This window comes from Eucyclogobius newberryi, unplaced genomic scaffold (genome assembly GCF_026437365.1).
Source record: "Eucyclogobius newberryi isolate DKJ021-1_F unplaced genomic scaffold, fEucNew1.0.hap1 SCAF_20, whole genome shotgun sequence".
In the NCBI taxonomy this organism is placed as follows: Eukaryota; Metazoa; Chordata; class Actinopteri; order Gobiiformes; family Gobiidae; genus Eucyclogobius; species Eucyclogobius newberryi.
In genome coordinates this window covers 7,645,957-7,672,422 of record NW_027315835.1, presented here as the reverse complement: position 1 = coordinate 7,672,422, position 26,466 = coordinate 7,645,957, and the positions used below count along the sequence as shown (strand labels likewise).

Here is a 26,466-nt window from a genome sequence, read left to right as displayed (position 1 = left end):
GATAAATACTACTACTGGATAAATACTGCTAATGGATAAATACTGCTACTGGATAAATACTGCTACTGGATAAATACTACTACTGGATAAATACTGCTTCTGGATAAATACTGCTACTGGATAAATACTACTACTGGATAAATACTGCTTCTGGATGAATACTGCTTCTGGATAAATACTGCTACTGGATAAATACTGCTACTGGATAAATACTGCTACTGGATAAATACTGCTTCTGGATGAATACTGCTTCTGGATAAATACTGCTACTGGATAAATGCTGCTACTGGATAAATACTGCTACTGGATAAATACTGCTTCTGGATAAATACTGCTACTGGATGAATACTGCTTCTGGATAAATACTGCTACTGGATAAATACTGCTACTGGATAAATACTGCTTCTGGATGAATACTGCTTCTGGATAAATACCACTACTGGATAAATACTGCTACTGGATAAATACTGCTACTGGATGAATACTGCTTCTGGATAAATACTGCTACTGGATAAATACAGCTACTGGATAAATACTGCTACTGGATGAATACTGCTTCTGGATGAATACTGCTACTGGATAAATACTACTACTGGATAAATACTGCTTCTGGATGAATACTGCTTCTGGATAAATACTACTACTGGATAAATACTGCTTCTGGATGAATACTGCTTCTGGATAAATACTACTACTGGATAAATACTGCTACTGGATAAATACTGCTTCTGGATGAATACTGCTTCTGGATAAATACTGCTACTGGATAAATACTGCTTCTGGATGAATACTGCTTCTGGATAAATACTGCTACTGGATAAATACTGCTACTGGATAAATACTGCTACTGGATAAATACTGCTTCTGGATAAATACTACTACTGGATAAATACTGCTTCTGGATAAATACTTCTGGTTGACAGAAATGCGACACAGATACATAAGCTCTCGTTTGTGGCACATGGACTTACTTCGGTGAGTTCTGGGTGATGAGACGGAGCAGACGAGCAGTCGACCAAAGGCACCAGAGTCGTGAAGGTGGCAATGAACTGGAACGTTATCTGCGCCACGTAAAGACACACATTTATGTCGCGTTAAATCCACTCCATAAATCCACACAAAAAATATGTTCATCCTCCAGACACATACATCAAACAGCACATAATATGCAAAAGTGACATTTTTTGTTGCTCTTTGTTGCTTCCCTCATCGAAATCATACCTGTTCCTGTTTAGTGAGTCCTCTCCTCTATCAGCCTCATAAACACTTCAAATGTCCCAGTTTTATGACGTCATAGGTAAAGATCCGGAGGTTTCCTGAGCTGTTTTTAAGTCACTAGTCACATTTCTGTTTAAAATTGTGTTCATTACAACTGCTTACATTAGCATGTTGGGGGCAGGCTACTTTTTGTTTACTCCCTATGGCAGTTCTCTCTGCTGCCAGTAGATGGAGTGCTAATACAAATCCTGATGAGGGAACGCCTCGCAGATATAAAGTAATGTTTGCTTACAGTAGATACATAATTTTAAGTTCTAAGACATGAGATGCCAAAGCAAAGGTTCTCAAGAGAAGAGCATGTTTAAAGGACAAAAACAACATAAATAATGCATAATATGTGTCCTTTCTAATGTCTAAACGAGGTCATTAAGAAAGAGGAATAAATCAGTGACTAGGCTCAAGCTAAAGGCACATTCTATCACTTTTTTGGTCCACCACTTGCTTGTCTCCATGTATAGCACAGTTCGGCAAATGTATCTATCGTGCGTTTATTCAATTACAACATGTATTGCTCCAAAACATGTGTTTCTTTAGTGAGCGGGGTCGCCTCTCCGCAGATCTGACCCATCACATGCATGTCTGGGGAAAAGTTTTTGAGTTTAATGCCGTGGAACAGTCCAGGCAAAGCAATAAGATCTCCATGGAGACAAGCAGGTGACAAACCCTTCACCAGAACAGTTACGGAGGGAACCTTCATCTACCGTATTTTCTGGATTATAAGTTGCACTGGAATATAAGTCACACCCGCCAAAAAATGCATAATAGAGAAGAAAAAAACATATATAAGTTGCACTGGAGTATGAAATGCGGTTGCAAGTGTGAAAATAACAAATAATATCACATATAAGTCGCTCCGGAGTATAGGTATAAGTATATAAGTAGAAATATAAGTATAAGTCGCACCTCGGCCAAAACTACGAAAAAAGGTGCGACTTATAGTCCGGAAAATACGGTAAAATCTCCTTTAGCCTTTATAACACGGCGAACCACAGTCAATAGCCTCATTTATCGTTCCCTCCCTCACCATGCACTTGCTGAAGTCGTTGGGGTCCACACCAGGCAGGGAGCCCATGAGGAGAGGGACCACGTGCGCTCGGCCTTCTGGGTAACCGTTGCTGGCCGAGACGAGGCTCCGGGCCATGCCGATCATGCAGCTGAGGGTGGCCGTCAGCGTGTGGGGCTCGGTCAGGGTCTCCATGGCTGCGTACGTCCTGCAACCAGGCAACATACAGGTAATGGACGTGGAAAACACATTTATCTTCAGTTTAGTTTGTTTTTTTAAGTGACAATGTTGTTTTGTTGCTTGTTTATGCGCTTGTTTTCCTGTGCACTCTTTCCACTTGTTTTCCAATGTGGTTTTAATCTACAAAAGGCAAATTAATTAACTGACCTAACCTACCTGCTAAAGGCTTTCTTTATCTGCGTTTATCTGCATTTGTGTTTATATCTGTCGTTTTCATCAAAATATGTCACTTTGTAATCAAATGCATTTTTATAAATAGGGGGAAACATAAAAACATGGACTTATATTTGTCGTTAATGCAAAGCAATCGTTTGATCAAGTTGATTAAGTAAACAGTGATTGGTTTCGAGCATAATCTGAAGAGTGGAAATAGTTATAGTTTCATCTTAAAGAACGCTCCCATTGCAATTTATTACTGTATAATGTAATTGTATATATTTAATTAGGCCTATTCAACCCAAATAATCTTGTAATTAACAGAAGAAAAAAAATAAGTTACAGTTTACAGTTAGAAAATGAGCCGTTGACTTACTTTTCCAGCACTGATGGTATGACGAGCTCTGGAGTGAGGAGGGCCATGTTTTGGAGAGCGAAGGCTGCGTCGGCGCTTCCTGTCTTACTGCACGTCACCAGCAGGGGGCGCACGAGCAGACACAAAACAAACGGTTAATACTATCTAATGTAAGGCTTTTAATTTAGGTTCCAGGTCAGACCGCGCAGGAGCAAGTGGAGACTGGAGAGCGTTTAACTTACGACGCACTTTAGTATCAAACAGAGCCCTGAACGCTGAGAGTTTAGGATGTGCGCGTTATATTACGTTATAAAGCTATATTAGGATTTAGTTGTTGTCAAGAATATGTTTTCTTACAATTTAGCAGCTTTGCGACACCTTTATGAAGTGACAAAAGCCGTGTGCGTCTTCTGAGCGTCCACACGTCACTGTGATTGGTTCGATGCAGCTGTCACTCACAGAGGCTGAACGTAAAATGGGAGGAGTGGATGAGGAAGCGTAGATTGCATGAATATTATAGAACCGTCTTATTGGATTGGCAAGTCACAATTGCATGTATTATTTTGATCACGTCCACCTTTACTTCAGTTTATTCATTTTGTCTTATTAAATGCACATTTATTCAAGTTAAAAAGCGTAAAAGCATTGTTCAACATCAACACCAGCAGTAAACAGTCTAAAACATAGTAGTAAATGTATTATTTTGAGTTTTTTCCTCTAAACTTTATCCATTTATTACAGAGTGAACATTAGACAAGGCGTTATCATTGGCCAATGCAGTTTCAAACTCAGATTTAATAAATTAATCCATAACCGGTGTATTTTCTTTTGCCATTTGATGAAATAAAAGGATTTGTTTGAAAAAATATATAACTTTTAGATTTATAATAACTAACTGGAAGTGGAAGTTACAAAATCAGACGACAAAAACCTTCAAAAACACCTCGCAAACAATAAATAATAAAGCAATTTTTCCGTTACATTCATTCGTATGCGACCACTAACGAATGTAGCTAAATGAATGGATTTATCTTGCATCATCGTGTGGATAAGAGTGAGTGTTTAAAAGAGGAAGTGTCAAATACGCAGTCAGGATGTGGTGTTAAAACCGGGACTGAAGCATTATGAAGAGATAAATGTCCGGCTTTATCCTAAAAATGACGAGCCCACTCTAAAAAGCCCCGCTGTGTGACAAAAACACACTATCCTCCCACGACGGCACCTGCCGCTTCACTCCTGCCAGATCATGAACGCTTTAATACGTTTACGAAGACCAGCAAACGGGTCTATGAGTACGTTTTCTGCTAATTGGTTTGTAACATTATAAATTAGACGTAGGCCTGACTAAAAATGTCACCAATGTACGAAAGAAATTGTGATATATTAGTATTTCTTGACACTAAAGCAAAAAAAAAGAGAAAAGTCTGGTATTTTTCAACCGTATTGCAAATATTTTAACAAGATTGATGAAGAAACATCACGATCAAAAGCAACAATTGAGGCTGTGTGCTCCTCCTGCTGCCAAAAACACTTATTCTCTGAACTGTTAATGCTGAAAGTGTTTTTTTTTAGCTCCGTGCACGCTCGCTTTTTACTCCCCACTCTCTTTCTATTTCTCTCTCTCTTTAGTGCGGTGCAAGGTTAAAGTGAGGTTTGTTTGCGTATTGGTAAAATATTAGGCATTTTTATAAGTTCTATCAATGTTTTTCAGGGATAAAAGGCCAATATAAACCTGGGTGTGTTTCATATGAAGAGAAACGAGTCGTGGCGTGCAGCTGCGAGGAAACTTTGTCTCGATTGGCCACTACCTGGTGCACGCCGTTTATTCCCTCCATCAGAAGCCAAAACTTACTGCGGTGATGGCTCCCACAGCCGATTAAAAAAGCATTAACTGACTATTATAATGCTGCTTATGCGTTTACATTGCTTCCTCTCCGTGCGCCTTCATTAAAACAGTGTGTTTTGGGGCAGGAAGTTAGTGGCAGAATGAATGAAGTAAAACAACCACGTCTTCTCCTGAGATGACTCTCATATACAGCACTCTCAATGCAGCAGCAGAGCGCACGGACTGACCCACACAGTGGACAGGGACTGACCCACACTGTGGACACGGACTGACCCACACTGTGGACACGGACTGACCCACACAGTGGACAGGGACTGACCCACACTGTGGACACGGACTGACCCACACTGTGGACACGGACTGACCCACACAGTGGACAGGGACTGACCCACACTGTGGACACGGACTGACCCACACTGAGGATATGGACTGACCCACACAGTGAACAGGGACTGACCCACACTGTGGACAGGGACTGACCCACACTGTGGACAGGGACTGACCCACACTGTGGACACGGACTGACCCACACTGTGGACACGGACTGACCCACACAGTGGACAGGGACTGACCCACACTGTGGATACAGACTGACCCACACTGAGGATATGGACTGACCCACACAGTGGACAGGGACTGACCCACACTGTGGACAGGGACTGACCCACACTGAGGACACGGACTGACCCACACTGTGGACAGGGACTGACCCACACCGTGGACACGGACTGACCCCTGCACAGAGCAGTGTGGTCAAACTTTAACATCTATTTTCATCCATGTTCCTTGTTTCTTCACGTGTGCGTGAGACACTGCAGATAGCTGCAATAATGGCCTCACCAAATGAAATCGATTGCCTGTCACTTGCTGTTGCACGTGACAGTTGCACGTGACACTTGCACGTGACACTTGCACGTGACACTTGCACGTGACAGTTGCACGTGACACTTGCACGTGACAGCGATGTTGCTACTGCCATCTTGAGGACGAAAGCTGCATGTTGCACTGTGGGCTGTTCCAACAAAAGTCTCAAAACAGGTCGTTTCAGCTAGTTAGCAGTTGGCTAATGCTAGTTTACACAGTATTGGGTGGCTATGCTAATAAACGTTAGCCTACTTACAGACAGTTTTAACCAGCCTATAATGTCCAACTGCAACACTCATGAGGGGTGAACAATTAAGTGGGTCGCCAAAAGAGTTAGAAAACCACTGTTCTACAGTAACAAGAGAGAAAACCTTCAAATTGAGACTAAACGTTTATGTTATTTCAAAGTCACACATGATTGTCCAAAGTGCCGTACCTGTACATGGCCAGCAGGGCGGCTCCTAACAAACTCTGAGTGAAGTCTCTCAGGTCTTCGTCTGTGAGTCTCTGAGACTCAGGGACCAGAGTGATCCAGAAGGGGGCAGCGTGGCGCTCACGATGCACGCGCCTTACCACACTTGCTGGTAAACGCTGAAGAAGGCGCATCAGACGAGCCTGAAAAAATACAAAGGACACGGATATAATTAAGACACATATTATGCATTATTTGTACTGTCATTGGCCTAAACATGCTCTTGAGCATCTTTGTATTTGCATCTCTGGTTTTAGAACTTAAAAAACGCATCTGCTGAAAGCATACATGACTTAAATCCCCCTCAAATTAAGTACAATAATACCAGCAGACACACATGTGCTGTATGTCATGCTGCTCAGCACAACGATGACGTCGTGCAGGACCTGCACGGCTCCAGGACCTGCGAGGCACAAGGACCTGCACAGCCCAAGGACCTCCAGGACCTGCACGCCCTAAGGGCCTCCAGGACCTGCACGGCCCCAGGACCTGCATGGCCCCAGGACCTGCACGACCCCAGGACCTCCGCGGCACCAGGACCTGCACGGCCCAAGGACCTCCAGGACCTGCACGGCCCCAGGACCTCCAGAACCTGCACGGCCCCAGGACCTGCACGGCCCCAGGACCTCCAGGACCTGCACGGCCCCAGGACCTCCAGAACCTGCACGGCCCCAGGACCTGCACGGCCCCACGACCTCCAGGACCTGCACGGCCCCAGGACCTGCACGGCCCCAAGACCTCCAGGACCTGCACGGCCCCAGGACCTCCAGGACCTGCACGGCCCCAGGACCTCCAGGACCTGCACGGCCCCAGGACCTGCAGGACCTGCACGGCCCCAGGATCTGCACGGCCCCAGGACCTGCAGGACCTGCACGGCCCCAGGACCTGCACGGCCCCAGGATCTGCACGGCCCCAGGACATTTCACAATGTTTACAATAATTATCCCATATTTTTCTGTGCAGGTCAGCTCAACCTTTGCCCGAATTTAAGGGTGAAATGATGGGTTTCTCCAGGAGTTGCATTTCATTATTGAGCTGCTGGAGCACAGACGGCCGGCCAAGCGCTGAATGACAGCTTCATAAATCACAGCAACGGGACAACAAGCAGCTGAAAACACACTCCACCAAAGGCTTTATGAACGTGTGAGGTTTGAGAGGGATGTGAGAGAGGAGAGAGAAGGAAGAGAGATAAAGAAGAGAGGGAGGAAGGGGTGAGAGAGGAGAGAGAAGAAAGAGAGATAAAGAAGAGAGGGAGGAAGGGGTGAGAGAAGAGAGAGATATAAAGAAGAGAGGGAGGAAGGGGTGAGAGAGGAGAGAGAAGGAAGAGAGAGGAGAGATAAAGAAGAGAGGGAGGAAGGGGTGAGAGAGGAGAGAGAGATAAAGAAGAGAGGGAGGAAGGGGTGAGAGAGGAGAGAGAAGGAAGAGAGAGGAGAGATAAAGAAGAGAGGGAGGAAGGGGTGAGAGAGGAGAGAGAGATAAAGAAGAGAGGGAGGAAGGGGTGAGAGAGGAGAGAGAAGGAAGAGAGAGGAGAGATAAAGAAGAGAGGGAGGAAGGGGTGAGAGAGGAGAGAGAAGGAAGAGAGATAAAGAAGAGAGGGAGGAAGGGGTGAGAGAGGAGAGAGAAGGAAGAGAGAGGAGAGACAAAGAAGAGAGGGAGGAAGGGGTGAGAGAGGAGAGAGAGATAAAGAAGAGAGGGAGGAAGGGGTGAGAGAGGAGAGAGAAGGAAGAGAGCGGAGAGAGAGATAAAGAAGAGAGGTAGGAAGGGGTGAGAGAGGAGAGAGAAGAAAGAGAGATAAAGAAGAGAGGGAGGAAGGGGTGAGAGAAGAGAGAGATATAAAGAAGAGAGGGAGGAAGGGGTGAGAGAGGAGAGAGAAGGAAGAGAGAGGAGAGATAAAGAAGAGAGGGAGGAAGGGGTGAGAGAGGAGAGAGAGATAAAGAAGAGAGGGAGGAAGGGGTGAGAGAGGAGAGAGAAGGAAGAGAGAGGAGAGATAAAGAAGAGAGGGAGGAAGGGGTGAGAGAGGAGACAGAAGGAAGAGAGAGGAGAGATAAAGAAGAGAGGGAGGAAGGGGTGAGAGAGGAGAGAGAAGGAAGAGAGATAAAGAAGAGAGGGAGGAAGGGGTGAGAGAGGAGAGAGAAGGAAGAGAGAGGAGAGACAAAGAAGAGAGGGAGGAAGGGGTGAGAGAGGAGACAGAAGGAAGAGAAATAAAGAAGAGAGGGAGGAAGGGGTGAGAGAGGAGACAGAAGGAAGAGAAATAAAGAAGAGAGGGAGGAAGGGGTGAGAGAGGAGAAAGAAGGAAGAGAGAGGAGAGAGAGATAAAGAAGAGAGGGAGGAAGGGGTGAGAGAGGAGAGAGAAGAAAGATAGATAAAAAAGAGAGGGAGGAAGGGGTGAGAGAAGAGAGAGATATAAAGAAGAGAGGGAGGAAGGGGTGAGAGAGGAGAGAGAAGGAAGAGAGAGGAGAGAGAAGGAAGAGAGAGGAGAGATAAAGAAGAGAGGGAGGAAGGGGTGAGAGAGGAGAGAGATAAAGAAGAGAGGGAGGAAGAGGTGAGAGAGGAGAGAGAAGGAAGAGAGAGGCGGAGAGGGAAGAATGGGGGCTTTACGCTGTGTAAACTCGGGCTGTTGTCGACTTAAAAGGTCAAATCTGTTTCCCCGACACAGTTGTTTTGTAAAAGCAGCTCTTAGGGTCAAAATGAGACAGCTGTGTTCCGTCTGCATCTAATTATAGAGCATTTTAGTCTCCGCAAAGCAGGAAGTGCGCCGTTAGCATGCTAGTTGTTGTTAGCATGAATCAACATTGGAAAATACTCACTTTGGCCTCTGAAATGTGTGGAAAAAGCTTATAAACTTAAATTAATTTGGATGCTAAGAATGCATTAGGTAACAAGACATGTGGACCGTCTGTAATAAACTAAAACAGTTTTTCATGTTGTTAAGAGTAGAAATCAGGTAAAAAGTACACAATTCCTGATTGACTACAAACCGACGTTGTGCATCAGTTAATTGTCCAAAGGGAGCGTTGTGTGGACGGTATTATATCTCGAACCACGTACTATCGGAGCATAACTACTCGCATACAGAGAAGTACAATTGTCTCCTTAATACTGTATGTGAAACAACAGATTGAACTCGGGATCCACTCCAGAATCTTCCGCTAACTCACATCACGCCTTCTCCTTTCTGCTGCGGCCCTCCGAACACCTTCGTAATCACAATAACACAATTATTCGCCAAATTTAAATGTTAACCTGAGACGCCGATGGCCGATTAATTAACTTTGGGGTTTGATGGAGAAAGAAGAGAGAGATGAGAGACTGACCTGCCAGCGCCCGTGGTTGGACGGATGGTAGAAAGATGCGATGCTGCTGAAGAGGCGGGTCAACTCTTTCTGGGCGGGGTTTCCTGGACCGCCCTGAACATAAGAATGAATTGGATAATGAGTGAAACATTAGCAGTAGCAATCACAAAGGTTTGAGTCATATTATGGAGCACAGAGACGCTTTATAATGGGGCTATGATACAAAATAAATACCATATTTTCCGGACTATAAGTCGCACCTTTTTTCATAATTTTGGCCGGGGTGCAACTTATGTTATATTATTTGTTATTTTCACACTTGCAACTGCATTTCATACTCCAGTACAACTTATATATGTTTTTTTCTTCTCTATAATGCATTTTTTGGCTGGTGCGACTTATACTCCAGTGCGAATTATACTTCGGAAAATACGGTAATGCTGTTGGGATAAAACTAGCTTAATTTGCACAATACACACACAAAACACAGTTATTTGATTAAATTAATGACTAAACTGCCAAGTGTTTTAAAGGGATTTTCTTTTAAATCTCAGCAATCTTTCTTTCACTCTTTTCGTCACAAATTGCCACTTGACTGATGTAAAAACCACGATCAACCACAGGTACTATCTCACACGCAGTCACAATCATAAAAAACGTGAAAAGCTCGTCATAGTCAGTTTAAGGGACGAACCAGTAGAGCCGTGATCCACAGCACCAAGTGCCCGGGGTCGTACGAGTTGGTGAGATATCGAGGCGCCACCATTCGACTGACGCCCACGGGCAGATTCAGACTGCGAAGGATCCTGGTGAAAATCTAAATACATACATACGACGTCATCAATTAAACTCAACTAAACCAGACCCAAAAAAACAAACAAACACGGTAGTAGTTGACTCACTGTGGGGATGTACGGCGTCCAGTCCACGTACCCGATGTTGTCGTTTGCCAGGCGAGCGAACAGGTTCACGAGATGCTGCAAGACAAAATATTTTTACTGCAATGTCTTTTTGTGCGCTGAGGTCTATATGTTTCAGAATGATGGGAAATATAATTTAAACAAAATATTGCAGACAAAAAGTCCAGAACATGTTGCATACAGTTCAACAGGAATCTGAAATCAATTAATACAGCTACAAAAAGTGTTTCTTGTAACTATAAGTGCAGTAAAAATAGATTTCTTATTTGATTTATTGATTTATTTGATTTATTTATTTTATTTAATCTGTTAATTTCATTCATTTCATTCATTTCATTCATTTCATTCATTTCATTTATTTGACAGGACACAACTATAGACAAATAGACACATTATAGAACTCCTGCTACAATAACTACCTGACTTTAAAAACTACAGTAATTCCCGGGTCTACTACTACTACTACAACTACAACACATATAGTGTTGGGAAGTAACTGAATATATATATATATATATAGCGCTAGAGTATTCAGTGCAGTTATTCTTTCCTAAAATCAAACGATAATTACATGAAAATAAGAAGACGAGATGAACATTCAAGATCTCAAAAAGAGCACAATTTTGGCTTCAAACTGCAGTATTTATGAGAAATAGAAGACATCTCTTTAGTGGTGACGACATATTCACTTTAATCAGTGATGAATAATAAAAAGTGCATCAATCATGAAGCCGTTTTAATCCCATGTGGTGTTTTTAAAGTCCCAACACTGACCACAAACATCCAGAACTGCCACGACCCACTTACAAGACAAAAGAGTATTTTAAAGAAAAGAGGAATGAACTTTCCCTTCTGGGACAAAGTGGAGAGGACACACTAAATGGAATTTCTTATCTGGACACGAATTGGACACGGCCAATAACATTAACCACTTTCCAACGTCTCTGTCGCCAGGAAATGTCGGAAAACGCGTCGGGCCAAAAACAGTTTGAAGCAAAAACGGAAAAGCGACGTTTCGGTGGCTACGTTTGCACACAAATCCCATCGTTATCTGATGTGCGGAGTTGTCGGGTTATTGAACGGAATCGTGAACAGATTCTTTGTGAAGGACGATGCGGCGAAAAGCGGAATTTGTGGAAAAGACAGATTTTATGTTCCGGGAGTGTGAAATCTTCATGAATAACTGTCAAATCTTCTCGCAATAATCTTAAAATTGTAATAATTTGAAAGTTTAGTCACTTACGCCTTCCCAACTCGGCTGATTTTGCACCGCCACCCACAGAGACATCAATTCATCAAACCACAATCTGAAATCAGAAGAAAAATGGAAGAAAAAACATTTAGAAATTGTGGAAAATCCAAAAACGACAAGCTGTTAGCGACTGAAGTTTTAAGTTACGAAAGTTAATTTTGGTTTAAGTCAGTCAAAATGTTTTTCTTCATTATTGAAACATATGAGAAGACACAGAAACACAGATTATTTTTCAAAATTTAAAAACATTTAACGAGAAAAACAGGAAACAGAACACGGCCAGAGAAAAATGACAAAATGAAAAGAACAAAAAAACTAAAATATGACTTCTAAATAAAAATAAGGCCCTCAAACTCCAAAACTAACATTTGGTCTAAAGTAAAGAAGTCACAATATAAAATGTTAGCGTTTCGATTATTGTGGGAAAAAACATTAAACGATTTAACGATTATTGAGACAAACAGTCATTTCTTTCATTTCCATCGACTGACACGTTATTATTCCTTAAGTTTGTGACCGACTTTATGAAATGTAACTTTATGAAAGACAAAATAAAGTTAAATATGACAAAAACAGACAGATAAAAAGTTCTTTACATTTAGGTCTATTTTTTGGATGTCGGATTGATAAAAAAAAAAGCTTTTAAAATTGACACGATCAGTATTTTTTGGTTCTTACGATTATGTTGTGACCTGAATAATCACGATTATCGATTAAACGAATAATCGCCACATCCCTCGTCCAAAGTCGATCAAATTTGCCCAATTGGAAAGTTTGACCATTTTTTTGTTCTTTCAAACTTTGACACTTCACATTTAAAAGTAACATTCATTTAAAGCTCGTATCACAATGAAACGTGATGTTATTGAGCTCACAAAGGTAGAATTACATTACAATTACATTTGCATATAAAGTACAGTTTTACTTAATTTTTCTTTATTTCTTTTGGCTACTCTTTTTCTTCACAACAAGCACTATTTTTGCAGTTTTTTTTTGCAGTTTTTTTTGCAGATTCTTTGCTGATTTTGCACAGAATTATTTTTTATTTTTTTTACATCAGGGCTGACAAATTTTAGACGAATAACCAATTGCGATTTTATGATTAGATTTAAAATACGCTCACTTTCTTCTATTCTTCACAACAAGTCCTATTTTTGCAGATTTTTTGCAGATTTTTTGCAGATTTCTGCCGATTTTGTGCAGATTGTTTTTTTTGTTTTTTAAATCAGGGCTAACACATTTTAGACAAATATCCAATTGCAATTTTATGATTAGACTTGAAAGGTGCGCGCTAATACTAGGAGTCACGTCATGGTTAACATTTTAAAGTTGCACTATGTGGACAGTAGAAAAGTGACACAGTGCACCTTTAAACACGTCCGGGCGCATTAACATAAAACTGCATTTCAGAACACTTTGCACAGGTCTAAACTACAGCTTCGGCGAGTTTTTATACTAAATGAGACGAAATATTTAGTCGTTCGCCGAGGAATTCACGTTACTTAATGCAAAACGCCACTATTGAAATTGATTGCGGCTGTAACTGTCACTGCCACAAGCCTCGAGCAAGACAATTCCCCCACATCAAATATTCAATCCCAACAACAAAGTCGCTCTGGAGCTCTTCGCTGTAGGTTTTGGAGGAAAAGAAAAAGGTGAAATGGAAAAAGGCAGCGTAAAGATCATGTATTGTGGAAACTTGAGAGAAATTGCTGATGATTCCAACAGCGGGCCCCAGACAAATGGGTTTTCAGAAGAGCAAATAGAGTGAAGAACGGCTGGAAGACGCCGCGACCCAAACCACAATGCGACAAGAGCGTTTCCAAGAGAGAGAAATACGATCACGATCCCCCCCCCCCCCCCCCCCCGGTTACAGGCCGACACAGACAAAACAAGACAGAAACCGCTGAAGTGTAATATACGGCTCGATTGTCTGTAGTGTCCACGTTAAACAGACAAATATAAATATATGTATATTACACATGTTTAATTACAATCTGCTCGACGTCCATCTCAGATTAGGTCAACTTTCTCTTTTGAATGGATTTTATGATGATTATTTGTGCTTTTAACTGTTTGTATTGTGATTTTTTTAAGATGAACGCAACAAGTTCCTAATATCCATAATAATCAAAAATAATAATACAAATAATAATAATGATGATAATAATACTATTAATAATAATAATAATAGTATGCGCTTAATTTACATAGTGCTTTTATTATATAATTATTACTGATAATACAAAATAATTATTGATTACATCATTAATTTGAATGCAAAAAGGTCCTTATATTCTCAAATAATAATCATAATATATGCGTTATTTACATACCGTCTGTATATTATATTGTGATTATTATTTATTTATTTAATTAATTTGAATGCAATTTGATCCTGATATTCTGTCATATTATCAACAACAACAACCACAATAATAATAATGATAATAATAAATGCTTAGGTTTACATAGCACCTTTATTTTATTATTAATATATTTATTTTTCACACTTTTTTTTTTTGACTTACTAGTCAGGACAGTGTAGTGTAAAATGGGGCGGGGAAGGGAAAGGACATTCAGCAAACCGCCTGAGCCGAAATCAAACCCACAGAGCGGATAGAAGCGTGACGGCCAATCAGCATCAAAAACATCTCTAACGACGACCAACAACTGACACCGGGTCATAAGATCGTCCTGCATCTCTCAACTCGAATGTGACGCAGCAAAAGCACAAAAGGTTTCGGCCTCTTTGTCAAAGTAAAATGACGTATCCGTGTGTCTGAACTCACTGGAAGCCCCGGGCGTGTTCCTCCACGGGCGTGATCGTGGGCAGGAACAGCTCCATGTTGCTTACGGCCTTCTGCATGACCACGTCGAACACGCACAGCAGGGGGCGCCACTCGTCCAGCATCTCCTGAGTGGAGGAGGCCGGGAAGTACCTGGACAGAGGGAGGGAAGAGGGGAGGGAAAAGAGGGGAGAAGGGGAGAGAGTGAGAGAAGGGAGAGAGATAAGTGAGGGAGAGAGCAGTGTGGGGAGAGGGAGAGAGAAAGAGAAGTGAGGGAGAATGGAGAGGAGAAGAGGGGAAATAGAGAGAGAAAAGAGGGAGGGAGAAGTGAGGGGAGATGGAGAGTGAAAGAGAAGTTAGGGAGAATGGAGGGAGAAAAGCGAGGGGAAAAGGAGAGAAAAGAGGGAGAGAAAGGGGAGGGAGGACCGAGAAAGAGAAGCGAGGGAGAGAGCAGTGTGGGGAGATGGAGAGAGAAAGAGAAGTGAGGGAGAATGGAGAGAGAGAGGAGCGAGGGGAAATAGAGAGGGAAAAGAGGGAGAGAGAAGCGAGGGTGAGTGGAGAAAAATAAATGTAAAGAGAGAAGTGAGGGAGAGAGAAGTGAGGGAGGACGGAGAAAGTGAAAAAGTGGGAGAAAGAGAAGCGAGGGAGAGAGCAGTGAGAGGAGATGGAGAGAGACAGAGAAGTGAGGGAGAATGGAGAAGAGAAGAGGGGAAATAGAGAGGGGAAAAGAGGGAGAGAGAAGTGAGGGAGAATGGAGGGAGAGAAGCGAGGGGGAATAGAGAAAAAGAAAAGGGAGAGAGAAGTGAGGGAGAGAGAAGCGAGGGGGAATGGAGAGAGCGAGAGAGAGAGAGGAAAGGGGAGAGAGAGGGGAGATAGGGAGGGGTGGGAGGGAGAAGAAAAGAAGAGAACGAGTGGAGAGAGGGGAGAAAAGAGAGCGAGAAAGACAAAGAGGGAGTAAAATGAGAGGTGAGATAAAGGAGTTAGAAAGAGAGAAAGAAAAGATAAGAAGGTGGGGCAGGGGAGAGAGAGAGAGAGAGAGAGAGAGAGAGAGAGAGAGAGAGAGAGTGAGACAAACAGAAGGGGAAGAAAGGAAAGGGTAGACAGAGCAGAGAGAGCACATGACAGAGGTGAGGATATGGAAGAGAGAAAGAAGGAAAGGAGACGTAGATGGAAAAGAGAAGAGGGTAAAGAAGAGAAGAGCAAGTAGAAGTGAGATAAAATGGAGGAGAGAGTGAGGCGAGGCAAAGGCAGCAGAGGAAAGAGCAGATGAAAGTCAAAGAGACGACTGTATCTCCGGAGCGCTAATGACACGATCACAGACTTACAGGCGGCAGCTTTTCACCAACGCCTTCAAAATGTGGTCCACCGAGCTGCAAAGCGAGCAGAAGTTTAATAAAGACAGGCTTTTGACAAATGACAAGTTATTTTCAAACGGGAAAGATTGCGCGACATGTGTAAACACAATCAGGAAGTGAAGATTATGTGTGCATTTCTGAGGTGTATTTTAAAGAGGGCGTGGCAGGTTTGTACGATGTTCTAGTTTCGACTTTATCTGGTGTGTTTGTACCTGTTGCACGTAAACATTATAGTTTTACACCAATCGGGTAGGTGTTTGTGGAGAAAACGTTGAAAAGGCTGTGGGAGATGACAGGAAGTGACATCACAACAGGGCCACTCATTCTAGACAAAGTTTAGGTGTAAATTAGACAAAATAAACTACTTTTTTCACATTCTAAATATGAATTCAACTAAATAAAGTTGCTCACATTTGTCAAATAAAAAAATACTTTGATACTTTTTCAGTGTTTGCTGAGTAATTTCCTAGTGTGATGTCATCAATTACAAACAGGAAGTGGAATTATAAACCTAAAAAATGAGCTATTCTGGGATTAAAAAAAAATAAATAATTTTTAGCAACATTTGAAACCTAACTTGCATTTTAGTTGAATTAATGAATCGTCCCACCTGTAGGGGGCGCTTCAAGGTGCTACTGGGGCTTTGCGGATCGATTTTAAACACATTTTACTTATATAAAATGGGTAAAATAATCGTTGGAGGTTTCTTTCATATTTCCTTCTACTTGATTTGACATACCGTATTTTCCGGACTATAAGTTGCACCTTTTCTCATAGTTTTGGCCGGGGTGCCACTTATACTTACATTTATACTTATTATACTTATACTCCGGAGCGACTTACATCTGATATTATTTGTTATTTTCACACTTGCAACCGCATTTCATACTCCAGTGCGACTTATATATGTTTTTTTCTTCTCTATTATGCATTTTATGGCTGGTGCGACTTATACTCCAGTGCAACTTATAGTCCGGAAAATACGGTAACTAGCGGTAACACTAGCGTTGTTTTGACGCTAGTGTTAGCATCGATCAGTACGCAAAATTGCAAATTAAACGTCTTACTTTGGGAACCAGATGAGGCCGAGGTGCTCCGTTTTGGAGTAGACCACCCGCTCGTAAAGGTGGTACAGCGGTCTCCATGGCAACTGCAGGTCATCCCGGGACAGCAGCTCCTTCTTCCTGTTTTAGAGGCAGAGAGAGAGAGAGCGAGAGAGACGAAGGGAAGGGAGAGCGTTGATTATCAACCGTCCATCCACTTAATGAGCGTTGCTATGGCTCAGGGGGAAGTCTGATAATGTTTAAAAACGGGTGAATTAAAAAAATCAAAGTGTAATGTGGAAGCTGCAGTCGCTGGTAAAAATGACAAAGAAGGTTTTAGAAAATGTCTTGTGTTTTTATTGCGGCGCCTTTGACTTCTAACGAGCTTCATCGTGGAACAATTTGAACAATATTGAACTGAAATGATTATTTGATGGAGGCAATTAGTAAATCCTAAAGTGATTGTGATTGTTCTAGTTTAAAAGGTGCAAGTTCCTTTTTTTCTGGTGGAGGATTCACCAGCCGTTTGTCTCCATGGAGAGGTTATAGTTTATCAGAAATACTCCACAGTGTAGCATCATTACAGTTACATTGCCCTATCGAGTATTTGGTCTGTTGGAAATGGGGCGAGTCTTTGTGCCGGAAGATTTCGTGGAAAAAAATGACAACAAGTTTGTGCGAATGTGAAAGTCTTGAGAAGCGCTACAATGACACAATGACAGAAACTAAATGCTAATTGTGAGGCTAAAACTGTAAACTGAACCGCAAAATGTATTTACAATAAACTATGTCAATATCTTGTCTTGTACTTGGGGATCCACCTCTATCGTTTATCGTTAAAACTATTAAAATGCCCTTAAAAAGTGTATAAAGTTATATTTCTGACCTGTTGTGGTTAATTTAATGGTTTTGTGCACGACTTAAACCTCAACTAAGACATTAACTGACACCTTTCAGCACATTCCTGATGCGTCGGTAAAATATTGTCTAAATATTGTTTTTTTCTTCTTTGTATATGTTTGTTTTATGTTTTTTCTAGTTTTTTATCTTTAAAAAATACATAAATATTATTTGTTATTTTTTATCTTTGTATATTTTTGTTTTATTTTATTATTTATGTGTTTTATGTTTAAAAAAGTAAATAAATTGTATTTTTCATTGTTATTTCGTTTTTTTCTTTGTATATGTTTGTTTGGTTTTTATAATTGTTTTATGTTTAAAAAAAATAATAATTGAATTTTCTATTGTTATATTTTTTCTTTGTATATGTTTGTTTATGTTTGTTCTAGTTTGTTTTATGTTTTAAAAAAGTTAATGAATTGTATTTTTCATTGTTATTTAGTTTTTTTCTTTGTATACATTTTATGTTTAAAAAATGAATAAGTAGTTTTAAAAAAAGATACATATTGTCGTTATCAAGTTAATGCAAACAATATAGAGGTATTCACTTGTGTCACTATTGCCCGTTCACGTCTGAATATAAATCACAGTTGCATAATATTCCTCCTTTCTGAGCGAGCCCAGCGTTAATGGAGAGCTCGTGTTCAGATTGAAAAGAAACTCGTGCATATGGAAATGTCAGAGGGAGTTAGCCCACGATGACAGGCGCGGCCCGCGGCCCAAAGACCTGTCCACGAACAGAGCGCCGTCTCATGCCGGGGCGACGAGGCACGACCAGACTGGCAGCTAAGACATGATTCATTTGCAGGTGTGGACCGCAGGGTTAGAAACACCAGACACGACGGGCGGGCGGGCGAGCGGGCGACAGGGTGAGTGGGCGGGCGAGTGGGCGACAGGGCGAGCAGGCGGGTGAGCGAGCGGGTGAGAGGGCGGGCGGGTGAGCAGGGTAAATGTGAGTTTTCTGACACGAGGTAAACACAATGTAAGATTAGCTCGACTCATAGTGTTTATCCGTTTTTATAAGACCAGAAATAAATCAATTACCATATTTTCCGGACCATAAGTCACACCTTTTTTCATAGTTTGGTCGGGGTGCGACTTATACTCCGGAGCGACTTATCTGTGAAACTATATCTGGGTGAATAAAGAAGGGATGTTTTTTAATGGCACTTATCTGTTTTGGCAAATAAATACCAAAACTGATGCTTTGCTAAACTTGTTAGCATGTTCTTTATGCTATAGTTATCTGAATAACTGTTCATATGTTACGCTAACATACCAGACACTTCTCACAGTCCGTTGCGTTTACACCACTGAAACTCTGGACAAAAGCCTGACCCTTGTTACACTCTAATAAAACAAGTAAAAACACGACAGGTGCCTGCGGCGCGTTGGGCTGATGTGGCGGGCCGAGGAGTCAACGTGACCTTTAAAAAGCGATGAATCATGCACCGAGCTGCCCCTATCCCGCGCTCACCTTGTTTTGTTTGAACTCCGCACACAATTTTGTGCCTTAAAAACTGGAAACTATGACGGCACACTTTCCCCTCCGACTTCACATTCCTCTCGTCTGCTCCTCTCACGTCCGTCCAAACACAAGCAACATTTATTTTCAGCCGGGACGTTTGAAAAAAAAAAAACGACGACACTGCAAAACAACCCGGCAAATGGTGGAGAAGGTATTTTATAAAAAAGGACGACTCAGACCGGAGTATCAGATCCATCTCCGCCGCGTTGGAGAGTTAATACAAGCTTCAGCCGCGATCCTTCCATTTTAATTTAAACGGAAGCGCGGCTACAAATGACTCGCGCGATAAGACGTTGTTTTCTGATGGATGTGGGAGTCGCGGTAACAAGTGAAGACAAATGGGCTTTGCGTCTGGCTGAGTGTTCTCCAGCCGCCGTCGCGAGTGGCAGATGGGATCAAAACGCCGGCGCCGGGGCCCGCGGAACGGGGCCCGGCGAGCTTAAAAGGCAATAAACGCGCCGCTGTTTTCAGTCGCTTTGTTTGGAGTATTCCGCGGTGACGACGCACTGCTTTATGACTCATTTACTAACCGTGTCCTTCGCAGAGATTCACGACAGGAAGAAGACGCTGAAGTCATATTGTTCTGGTGTTTGGAGGCGCTGGTTTGGAGTATTTTGGTACAGAAAAAAGTATTTAAGAGTATTTAATGCAGTGTTTCGGGTGTGGTTCCTTCAGAGGAGAGAGGGATTATTCACACAGCCGCGAGATGTGATATTTCAGGGCTCGAAATGTACTTTTTTATTTGGTAGTGCTTGAATTTCGACAGTTGGGAGCGAAAATGTACAAAAAAACTGATTTAAAGAAACTGAATTCATTACATTTTGACTTTGTAGATGGTGTTACGGTGAAAACAATGCCATTCTAAACATCGGATTAGTCACATTTTGATCATTTCTAACCGAGGGGTGTCACGATCATGAGGTTAATCGATAATCGTGGTTATTCAGGTCACAATATAATCGTAACAATCGAAAAATAACAATCGTGACAGTTTTAGAAGCTAAATTAAGTATTTTTTGTTCAATATACATCACAAAAAATAGACATAAATGTAAAGAACTTTATGTTATCTGGCTGTTTTTGTCAAATTTAACTTTATTTCGTTTTTCAGAAAGTTACATTTCATGAAACTTGGGGAACAGTGACGTGTCAGACGATGGAAATGACAGAAAATTAAAGATTTCACCGTTGTTTGGTCTCAATAAGCTTGAATAATCGTTAAATGGTGACACTAAAATGTGATATCGTGGCATCCCTAGTAACACATGCGCTACTAAGTGTCTAAAGTTAGGAGCACGGATTACATTGAGCACAAAACCAAATTTAAAGAAGAGAAATATAAAGAAACCCTTCATTCATTACATTTTGAATTTTTAGATACATTGCATTGGTCACATTTCCATCATTTCTAAACACAAGATGACTGTAGTTACCAGGGCTGAGAATCACAGCGTCTCTCACGACTCGGTACACGGCTCACGATACGATAATGTCGCCATTTTGCAATACATGCGATAATCGATGTATTGCTCATGATATTCTATGATAAATAACAAATTTTTTAAAAGAACCCGATACATTTTAACAACGTTTTTCTTTGTCAAACCACGACCTGCACAAACGCATAATGAAATACACCAATTTATACTCTCTGGTCGTTTTGTGTTTTGTTCTATTTGTGTTTTGTATTGTCTATTTTTTTTATAAAATTGGAAAAAAAGAAGACGAAATACACCAATTTTAACCATCAAAACATTAAAAAAATTATAAAAAATTCAAATATTCTGCGTAAACATTCGTTAAACAAGCCACAAAATTGTAGCGAGGCCACAAAATAATTCTGGAAATCAAACCAAAAGTGACTCGATGGCAATATATCGACACAGCGGCCCACGATATCGATACCGTATCACCAAATTTAGCATCGCGGTACATGGATATTTCAAAATTTCTGCACACCTCTCGTCTCCCCACTGCATAAGCCACGCCCACACTCATCACATACACATTTACTGCAGCCTTTACGACACTGCTGCAACTACCGTATTTTCTGGACTATAAGTCGCACCGGAGTATACGTCGCACCAGCCAAAACATGCATAATAGAGAAGAAAAAAACATATATAAGTTGCACTGGAGTATGAAATGTGGTTACAAGTGTGAAAATAACAGATAATATCACATATAAGTCGCTCTGGAGTATAAATATATAAGTATAAATATAAGTATAAGTCGCCGGCCAAAATCAGGAAAATAGGTGCAACTTATAGTCCGGAAAATATGGAAAACATTATTTTAACATTCTCCTTGTCAAAAATTAAGCGTTGCAACCCCGCAGAGTGTTCTTTGTTCGTTCCTTCACAGGTTTGAGAAGACATTAACAGGTTTGACACGAGAACGCGGCCGTGATTAAGTGGCAGATCTCCAAGTGAACAATCCACTTTGTGAACATGCACGATCTCGTTACAAAACAGAGCACAAACTTCTACTATTCTCTAAACTACTTCTCTCTCTCTGGGATTTCACACCATTTTCATTTGTGCTTTTGAGCTTTTTAACTGCAGCCCAAGTCAACGCACAATACACAAACGTACAGCCGTAATAGTCTAAGAACTGCAGCAGGTTTGAAATCCAGGAGTGTTATTTAGCCTTTAAAATAAACTATAACAACTTTTTTTCCTGCAGCGATTTAGTGCAGCCAAACGTCGTGGTCTGAGGAGGTAAAGCAGACGCGCAGTCCTGCTTTTTCTGTAACCTCCAAAGCCGACGGGAACTTTCAAGTACCTTTAGGCAGAATCCCGGGTATTCCTCAAGGGGCAACGATCACAAAAAACAACACTGTATATTCAGAGTTTTCACATTGTTATTCAGGCTTTTTAACACTTTTTATACCTGGAATTAAGATCTAGCAATGTCGCAAATCTAGCAATAAACTCATTTCTAACGTCAAGATTGGTGTCTGCGCCTTCTGCTGGTTAGTAACGGGACTGTATTATACTGAAAGGATATTTGAAGAGTGAAGTGAACGTACTTGAGGAGCTGGATGAGGAGGCGAGCGTAGGTTTGCATCATGTACGGCTCCAGGTTCGGAAGCGTCACCAACTCGTACAGTAATTTCACAAAGAGGATATGGTCGTCTTTGCTGAAGCGCCGGCCGTACAGCTTTAGAAACCTGTGAGGAAGACACAGACATACTTATACTGCATGTATTTATACTGCATGTACTAGAATGACTGTATGTTGCTTTGGGGAGGCAGTAATTCACCAGAACTCAACGATCATCGAAACATGGCACTTAACTGTTACTACCAAAAGTAATACGATAAGATGAGATAAGCCTTTAATTGTCTCACAATGGGGAAATTCCAAGGTTGCAACACAGATTAGGCACAAAAAATAATAATAAAACACAGATAACTTATACAAAAACACTCTTGTAGAAAAACTCTGTGCGACCAAGTGCTGGGCCATGACACACTTTTGCTTAGGTCGAGGAAGTGACGTCAGCTACAGAGGACTTTACATTACTAAGCATTTCCCTTTTACATCCAATTAAACTCATCCGTCTAAAGCTTTTTCTGTGTTGTTTTGTGTCAGAAGGAGCTCGGGACAAACCCACATACAGTATAACGCCGACTAGACAGAGGAATAGGAACAGTACTGTATATTTTATTTATTTAAAAGCAAGAAAATGTACTTGGGTTACTGCGTTCAACAGTGGCGGTTCATGTTATTTTGAAATAATTTAAGTAAACGCATACTTGAGGCCACATACATGCATATTGTCAGTCAGTTCTCTAATGAACGTGTAATGAATGTGTAATGAACGTGTAATGAATGTGTAATGAACGTGTAATGAACGTGTAATGAATGTGTAATGAACGTGTGATGAACGTGTAATGAATGTGTAATGAACGTGGTAATGAATGTGGTAATGAACGGTTAATGAATGTGTAATAAACGTGTAATGAACGTGTGATGAACGTGAAATGAATGTGTAATGAATGTGTAATGAACGTGTAATGAACGTGTAATAAATGGTTAATGAATGTGTAATGAATGTGTAATGAGTGTGTAATGAACGTGTAATGAATGTGTAATGTGGTAATGAATGTGTAATGAACGTGTAATGAACGTGGTAATGAATGTGGTAATGAACGTGTAATGAACGTGTAATGAACGTGTGATGAACGTGTAATGAACGTGTAATGAACGTGTAATGAACGTGTAATGAACGTGTAATGAACGTATAATGAATGTGTAATGAACGGTTAATGAATGTGTAATGAGTGTGTAATGAACGTGTAATGAATGTGTAATGTGGTAATGAATGTGTAATGAACGTGGTAATGAATGTGGTAATGAACGTGTAATGAACGTGTGATGAACGTGTAATGAATGTGTAATGAATGTGTAATGAACGTGTAATAAATGGTTAATGAATGTGTAATGAATGTGTAATGAGTGTGTAATGAACGTGTAATGAATGTGTAATGTGGTAATGAATGTGTAATGAACGTGTAATGAACGTGTAATGAACGTGGTAATGAATGTGGTAATGAACGTGTAATGAACGTGTGATGAACGTGTAATGAATGTGTAATGAACGTGTAATTAATGTGTAATAAATGTGGTAATGAACGTGTAATGAAAGTGGTAATGAATGTAATGAACGTGTGATAAATGTGTGATGAATGTGTAATTAATGTGTAATGAGTGTGTAATTAATGTGTAATGAATGTGGTAATGAACGTGTAATGAGTGTGTAATTAATGTGTAATGAACATGTAATGAGTGTGTAATTAATGTGTGATGAACATGTAATGAGTGTGTAATTAATGTGTAATGAATGTGGTAATGAACGTGTAATGAACGTGTAATGAACGTGTAATGAATGTGTAATGAATGTTTAATGAATGTGTAATGAACGTGTAATAAATGGTTAATGAATGTGTAATGAATGTGTAATGAGTGTGTAATGAACGTGTAATGAATGTGTAATGTGGTAATGAATGTGTAATGAACGTGTAATGAACGTGGTAATGAATGTGGTAATGAACGTGTAATGAACGTGTGATGAACGTGTAATGAACGTGTAATGAACGTGTAATGAACGTGTGATGAACGTGTAATGAATGTGTAATGAATGTGTAATGAACGTGTGATGAACGTGTAATGAATGTGTAATGAATGTGTAATGAACGTGTAATAAATGGTTAATGAATGTGTAATGAATGTGTAATGAGTGTGTAATGAACGTGTAATGAATGTGTAATGTGGTAATGAATGTGTAATGAACGTGTAATGAACGTGGTAATGAATGTGGTAATGAATGTGTAATGAACGTGTAATGAACGTGGTAATGAATGTGGTAATGAACGTGTAATGAACGTGTGATGAACGTGTAATGAATGTGTAATGAACGTGTAATTAATGTGTAATAAATGTGGTAATGAACGTGTAATGAAAGTGGTAATGAATGTAATGAACGTGTGATAAATGTGTGATGAATGTGTAATTAATGTGTAATGAGTGTGTAATTAATGTGTAATGAATGTGGTAATGAACGTGTAATGAGTGTGTAATTAATGTGTAATGAACATGTAATGAGTGTGTAATTAATGTGTGATGAACGTGTAATGAGTGTGTAATTAATGTGTAATGAATGTGGTAATGAACGTGTAATGAACGTGTAATGAACGTGTAATGAATGTGTAATGAATGTATAATGAATGTGTAATGAACAAGTAATGAACGTGTAATAAATGGTTAATGAATGTGTAATGAATGTGTAATGAGTGTGTAATGAACGTGTAATGAATGTGTAATATGGTAATGAATGTGTAATGAACGTGTAATGAACGTGGTAATGAATGTGGTAATGAACGTGTAATGAACTTGTGATGAACGTGTGATGAACGTGTAATGAATGTGTAATGAATGTGTAATGAACGTGTAATAAATGGTTAATGAATGTGTAATGAATGTGTAATGAGTGTGTAATGAACGTGTACTGAATGTGTAATGTGGTAATGAATGTGTAATGAACGTGTAATGAACGTGGTAATGAATGTGGTAATGAACGTGTAATGAACGTGTGATGAACGTGTAATGAATGTGTAATGAACGTGTAATTAATGCGTAATAAATGTGGTAATGAACGTGTAATGAAAGTGGTAATGAATGTAATGAACGTGTGATAAATGTGTGATGAATGTGTAATTAATGTGTAATGAGTGTGTAATTAATGTGTAATGAATGTGGTAATGAACGTGTAATGAGTGTGTAATTAATGTGTAATGAACATGTAATGAGTGTGTAATTAATGTGTGATGAACGTGTAATGAGTGTGTAATTAATGTGTAATGAATGTGGTAATGAACGTGTAATGAATGTGTAATTAATGTGTAATGAATGTGTAATGAGTCTGTAATTAATGTGTAATGAATGTGTAATGAGTGTGTAATTAATGTGTAATGAATGTGGTAATGAACGTGTAATGAGTGTGTAATTAATGTGTATGTAAAAAAATGTAAAAAATTACTCTCGTCCGTTTCTACGTTTCAATAAATAAAAAAAGCCTTGTCAAGAGCAGGCCCGTCAGTCTTATTGATTGACAAATGTGTTGTTGGCACTCACGAGAAGAGCTTCCGGCACCAGAAGGCGGTCCCGGGCCACAGCTCCCGGACCAGCACGGCCCGGGACAGGTTGGCTTTGATTCCCGCCAGCAACTCATCGGCCTCGGGGTCCAGCCGGTCAGCGTAAGGCAGCATGCCATTGTAGACGATCTCCTTCTGTGGGACGAACCCTCCTGACCCTCCGATCGCGCCCTGGTTCTCCGCCGCCGCCCTCGCTGTCGCCGTTGTCATCTCCCGCCAAATTTCCAACTCGGCCTTCCAGCTGACCGCGCGCATTCGAGCGTGAGGGAAATGTTCCAAACGGCGTGGAATTGTTCTTGGACGCTCCGGCGCGTAATCCGGTGCGTCCGAGGCGGAAGGCGGGCGGTCATTGAGGGAAAGTATGTCACGCTAATTGAGCCACGCAAGCCGCTAATCCCCCCCTCCCTCGCCGCGCGCGCGCGCGCTCACCGGTGACCTGCCGTGCCAATGTCACTGCGTCACTTCCTGGTCGTGGTGTCGGTTTGACCCAGGCTTGACCTTTGTAATCGATAT

The 26,466-nt window shown here is 40.9% G+C and overlaps 1 protein-coding gene across 1 annotated transcript in view; it reads right to left on the bottom strand.

Annotated features, from left to right (window-relative positions):
- The window catches only part of LOC140369005 (proteasome activator complex subunit 4B-like), a 124,254-nt gene extending 98,154 nt beyond the window's left edge, over positions 1 to 26,100 (bottom strand). The window contains exons 1-13 of the mRNA XM_072456203.1: positions 25,934 to 26,100; positions 22,326 to 22,466; positions 16,891 to 17,007; positions 15,794 to 15,838; positions 14,472 to 14,621; positions 11,671 to 11,734; positions 10,410 to 10,484; positions 10,202 to 10,324; positions 9,529 to 9,621; positions 6,179 to 6,357; positions 3,054 to 3,140; positions 2,303 to 2,489; positions 972 to 1,061 (exon numbers count right to left, since the gene is read on the bottom strand). Of these exons, the coding sequence (XP_072312304.1) occupies positions 972 to 1,061; positions 2,303 to 2,489; positions 3,054 to 3,140; positions 6,179 to 6,357; positions 9,529 to 9,621; positions 10,202 to 10,324; positions 10,410 to 10,484; positions 11,671 to 11,734; positions 14,472 to 14,621; positions 15,794 to 15,838; positions 16,891 to 17,007; positions 22,326 to 22,466; positions 25,934 to 26,067 (1,485 nt within the window). The 5' untranslated portion in view covers positions 26,068 to 26,100. The remainder of the gene's footprint in view (positions 1 to 971; positions 1,062 to 2,302; positions 2,490 to 3,053; positions 3,141 to 6,178; positions 6,358 to 9,528; positions 9,622 to 10,201; positions 10,325 to 10,409; positions 10,485 to 11,670; positions 11,735 to 14,471; positions 14,622 to 15,793; positions 15,839 to 16,890; positions 17,008 to 22,325; positions 22,467 to 25,933) is intronic.
- Positions 26,101 to 26,466: the final 366 nt, after the last annotated feature.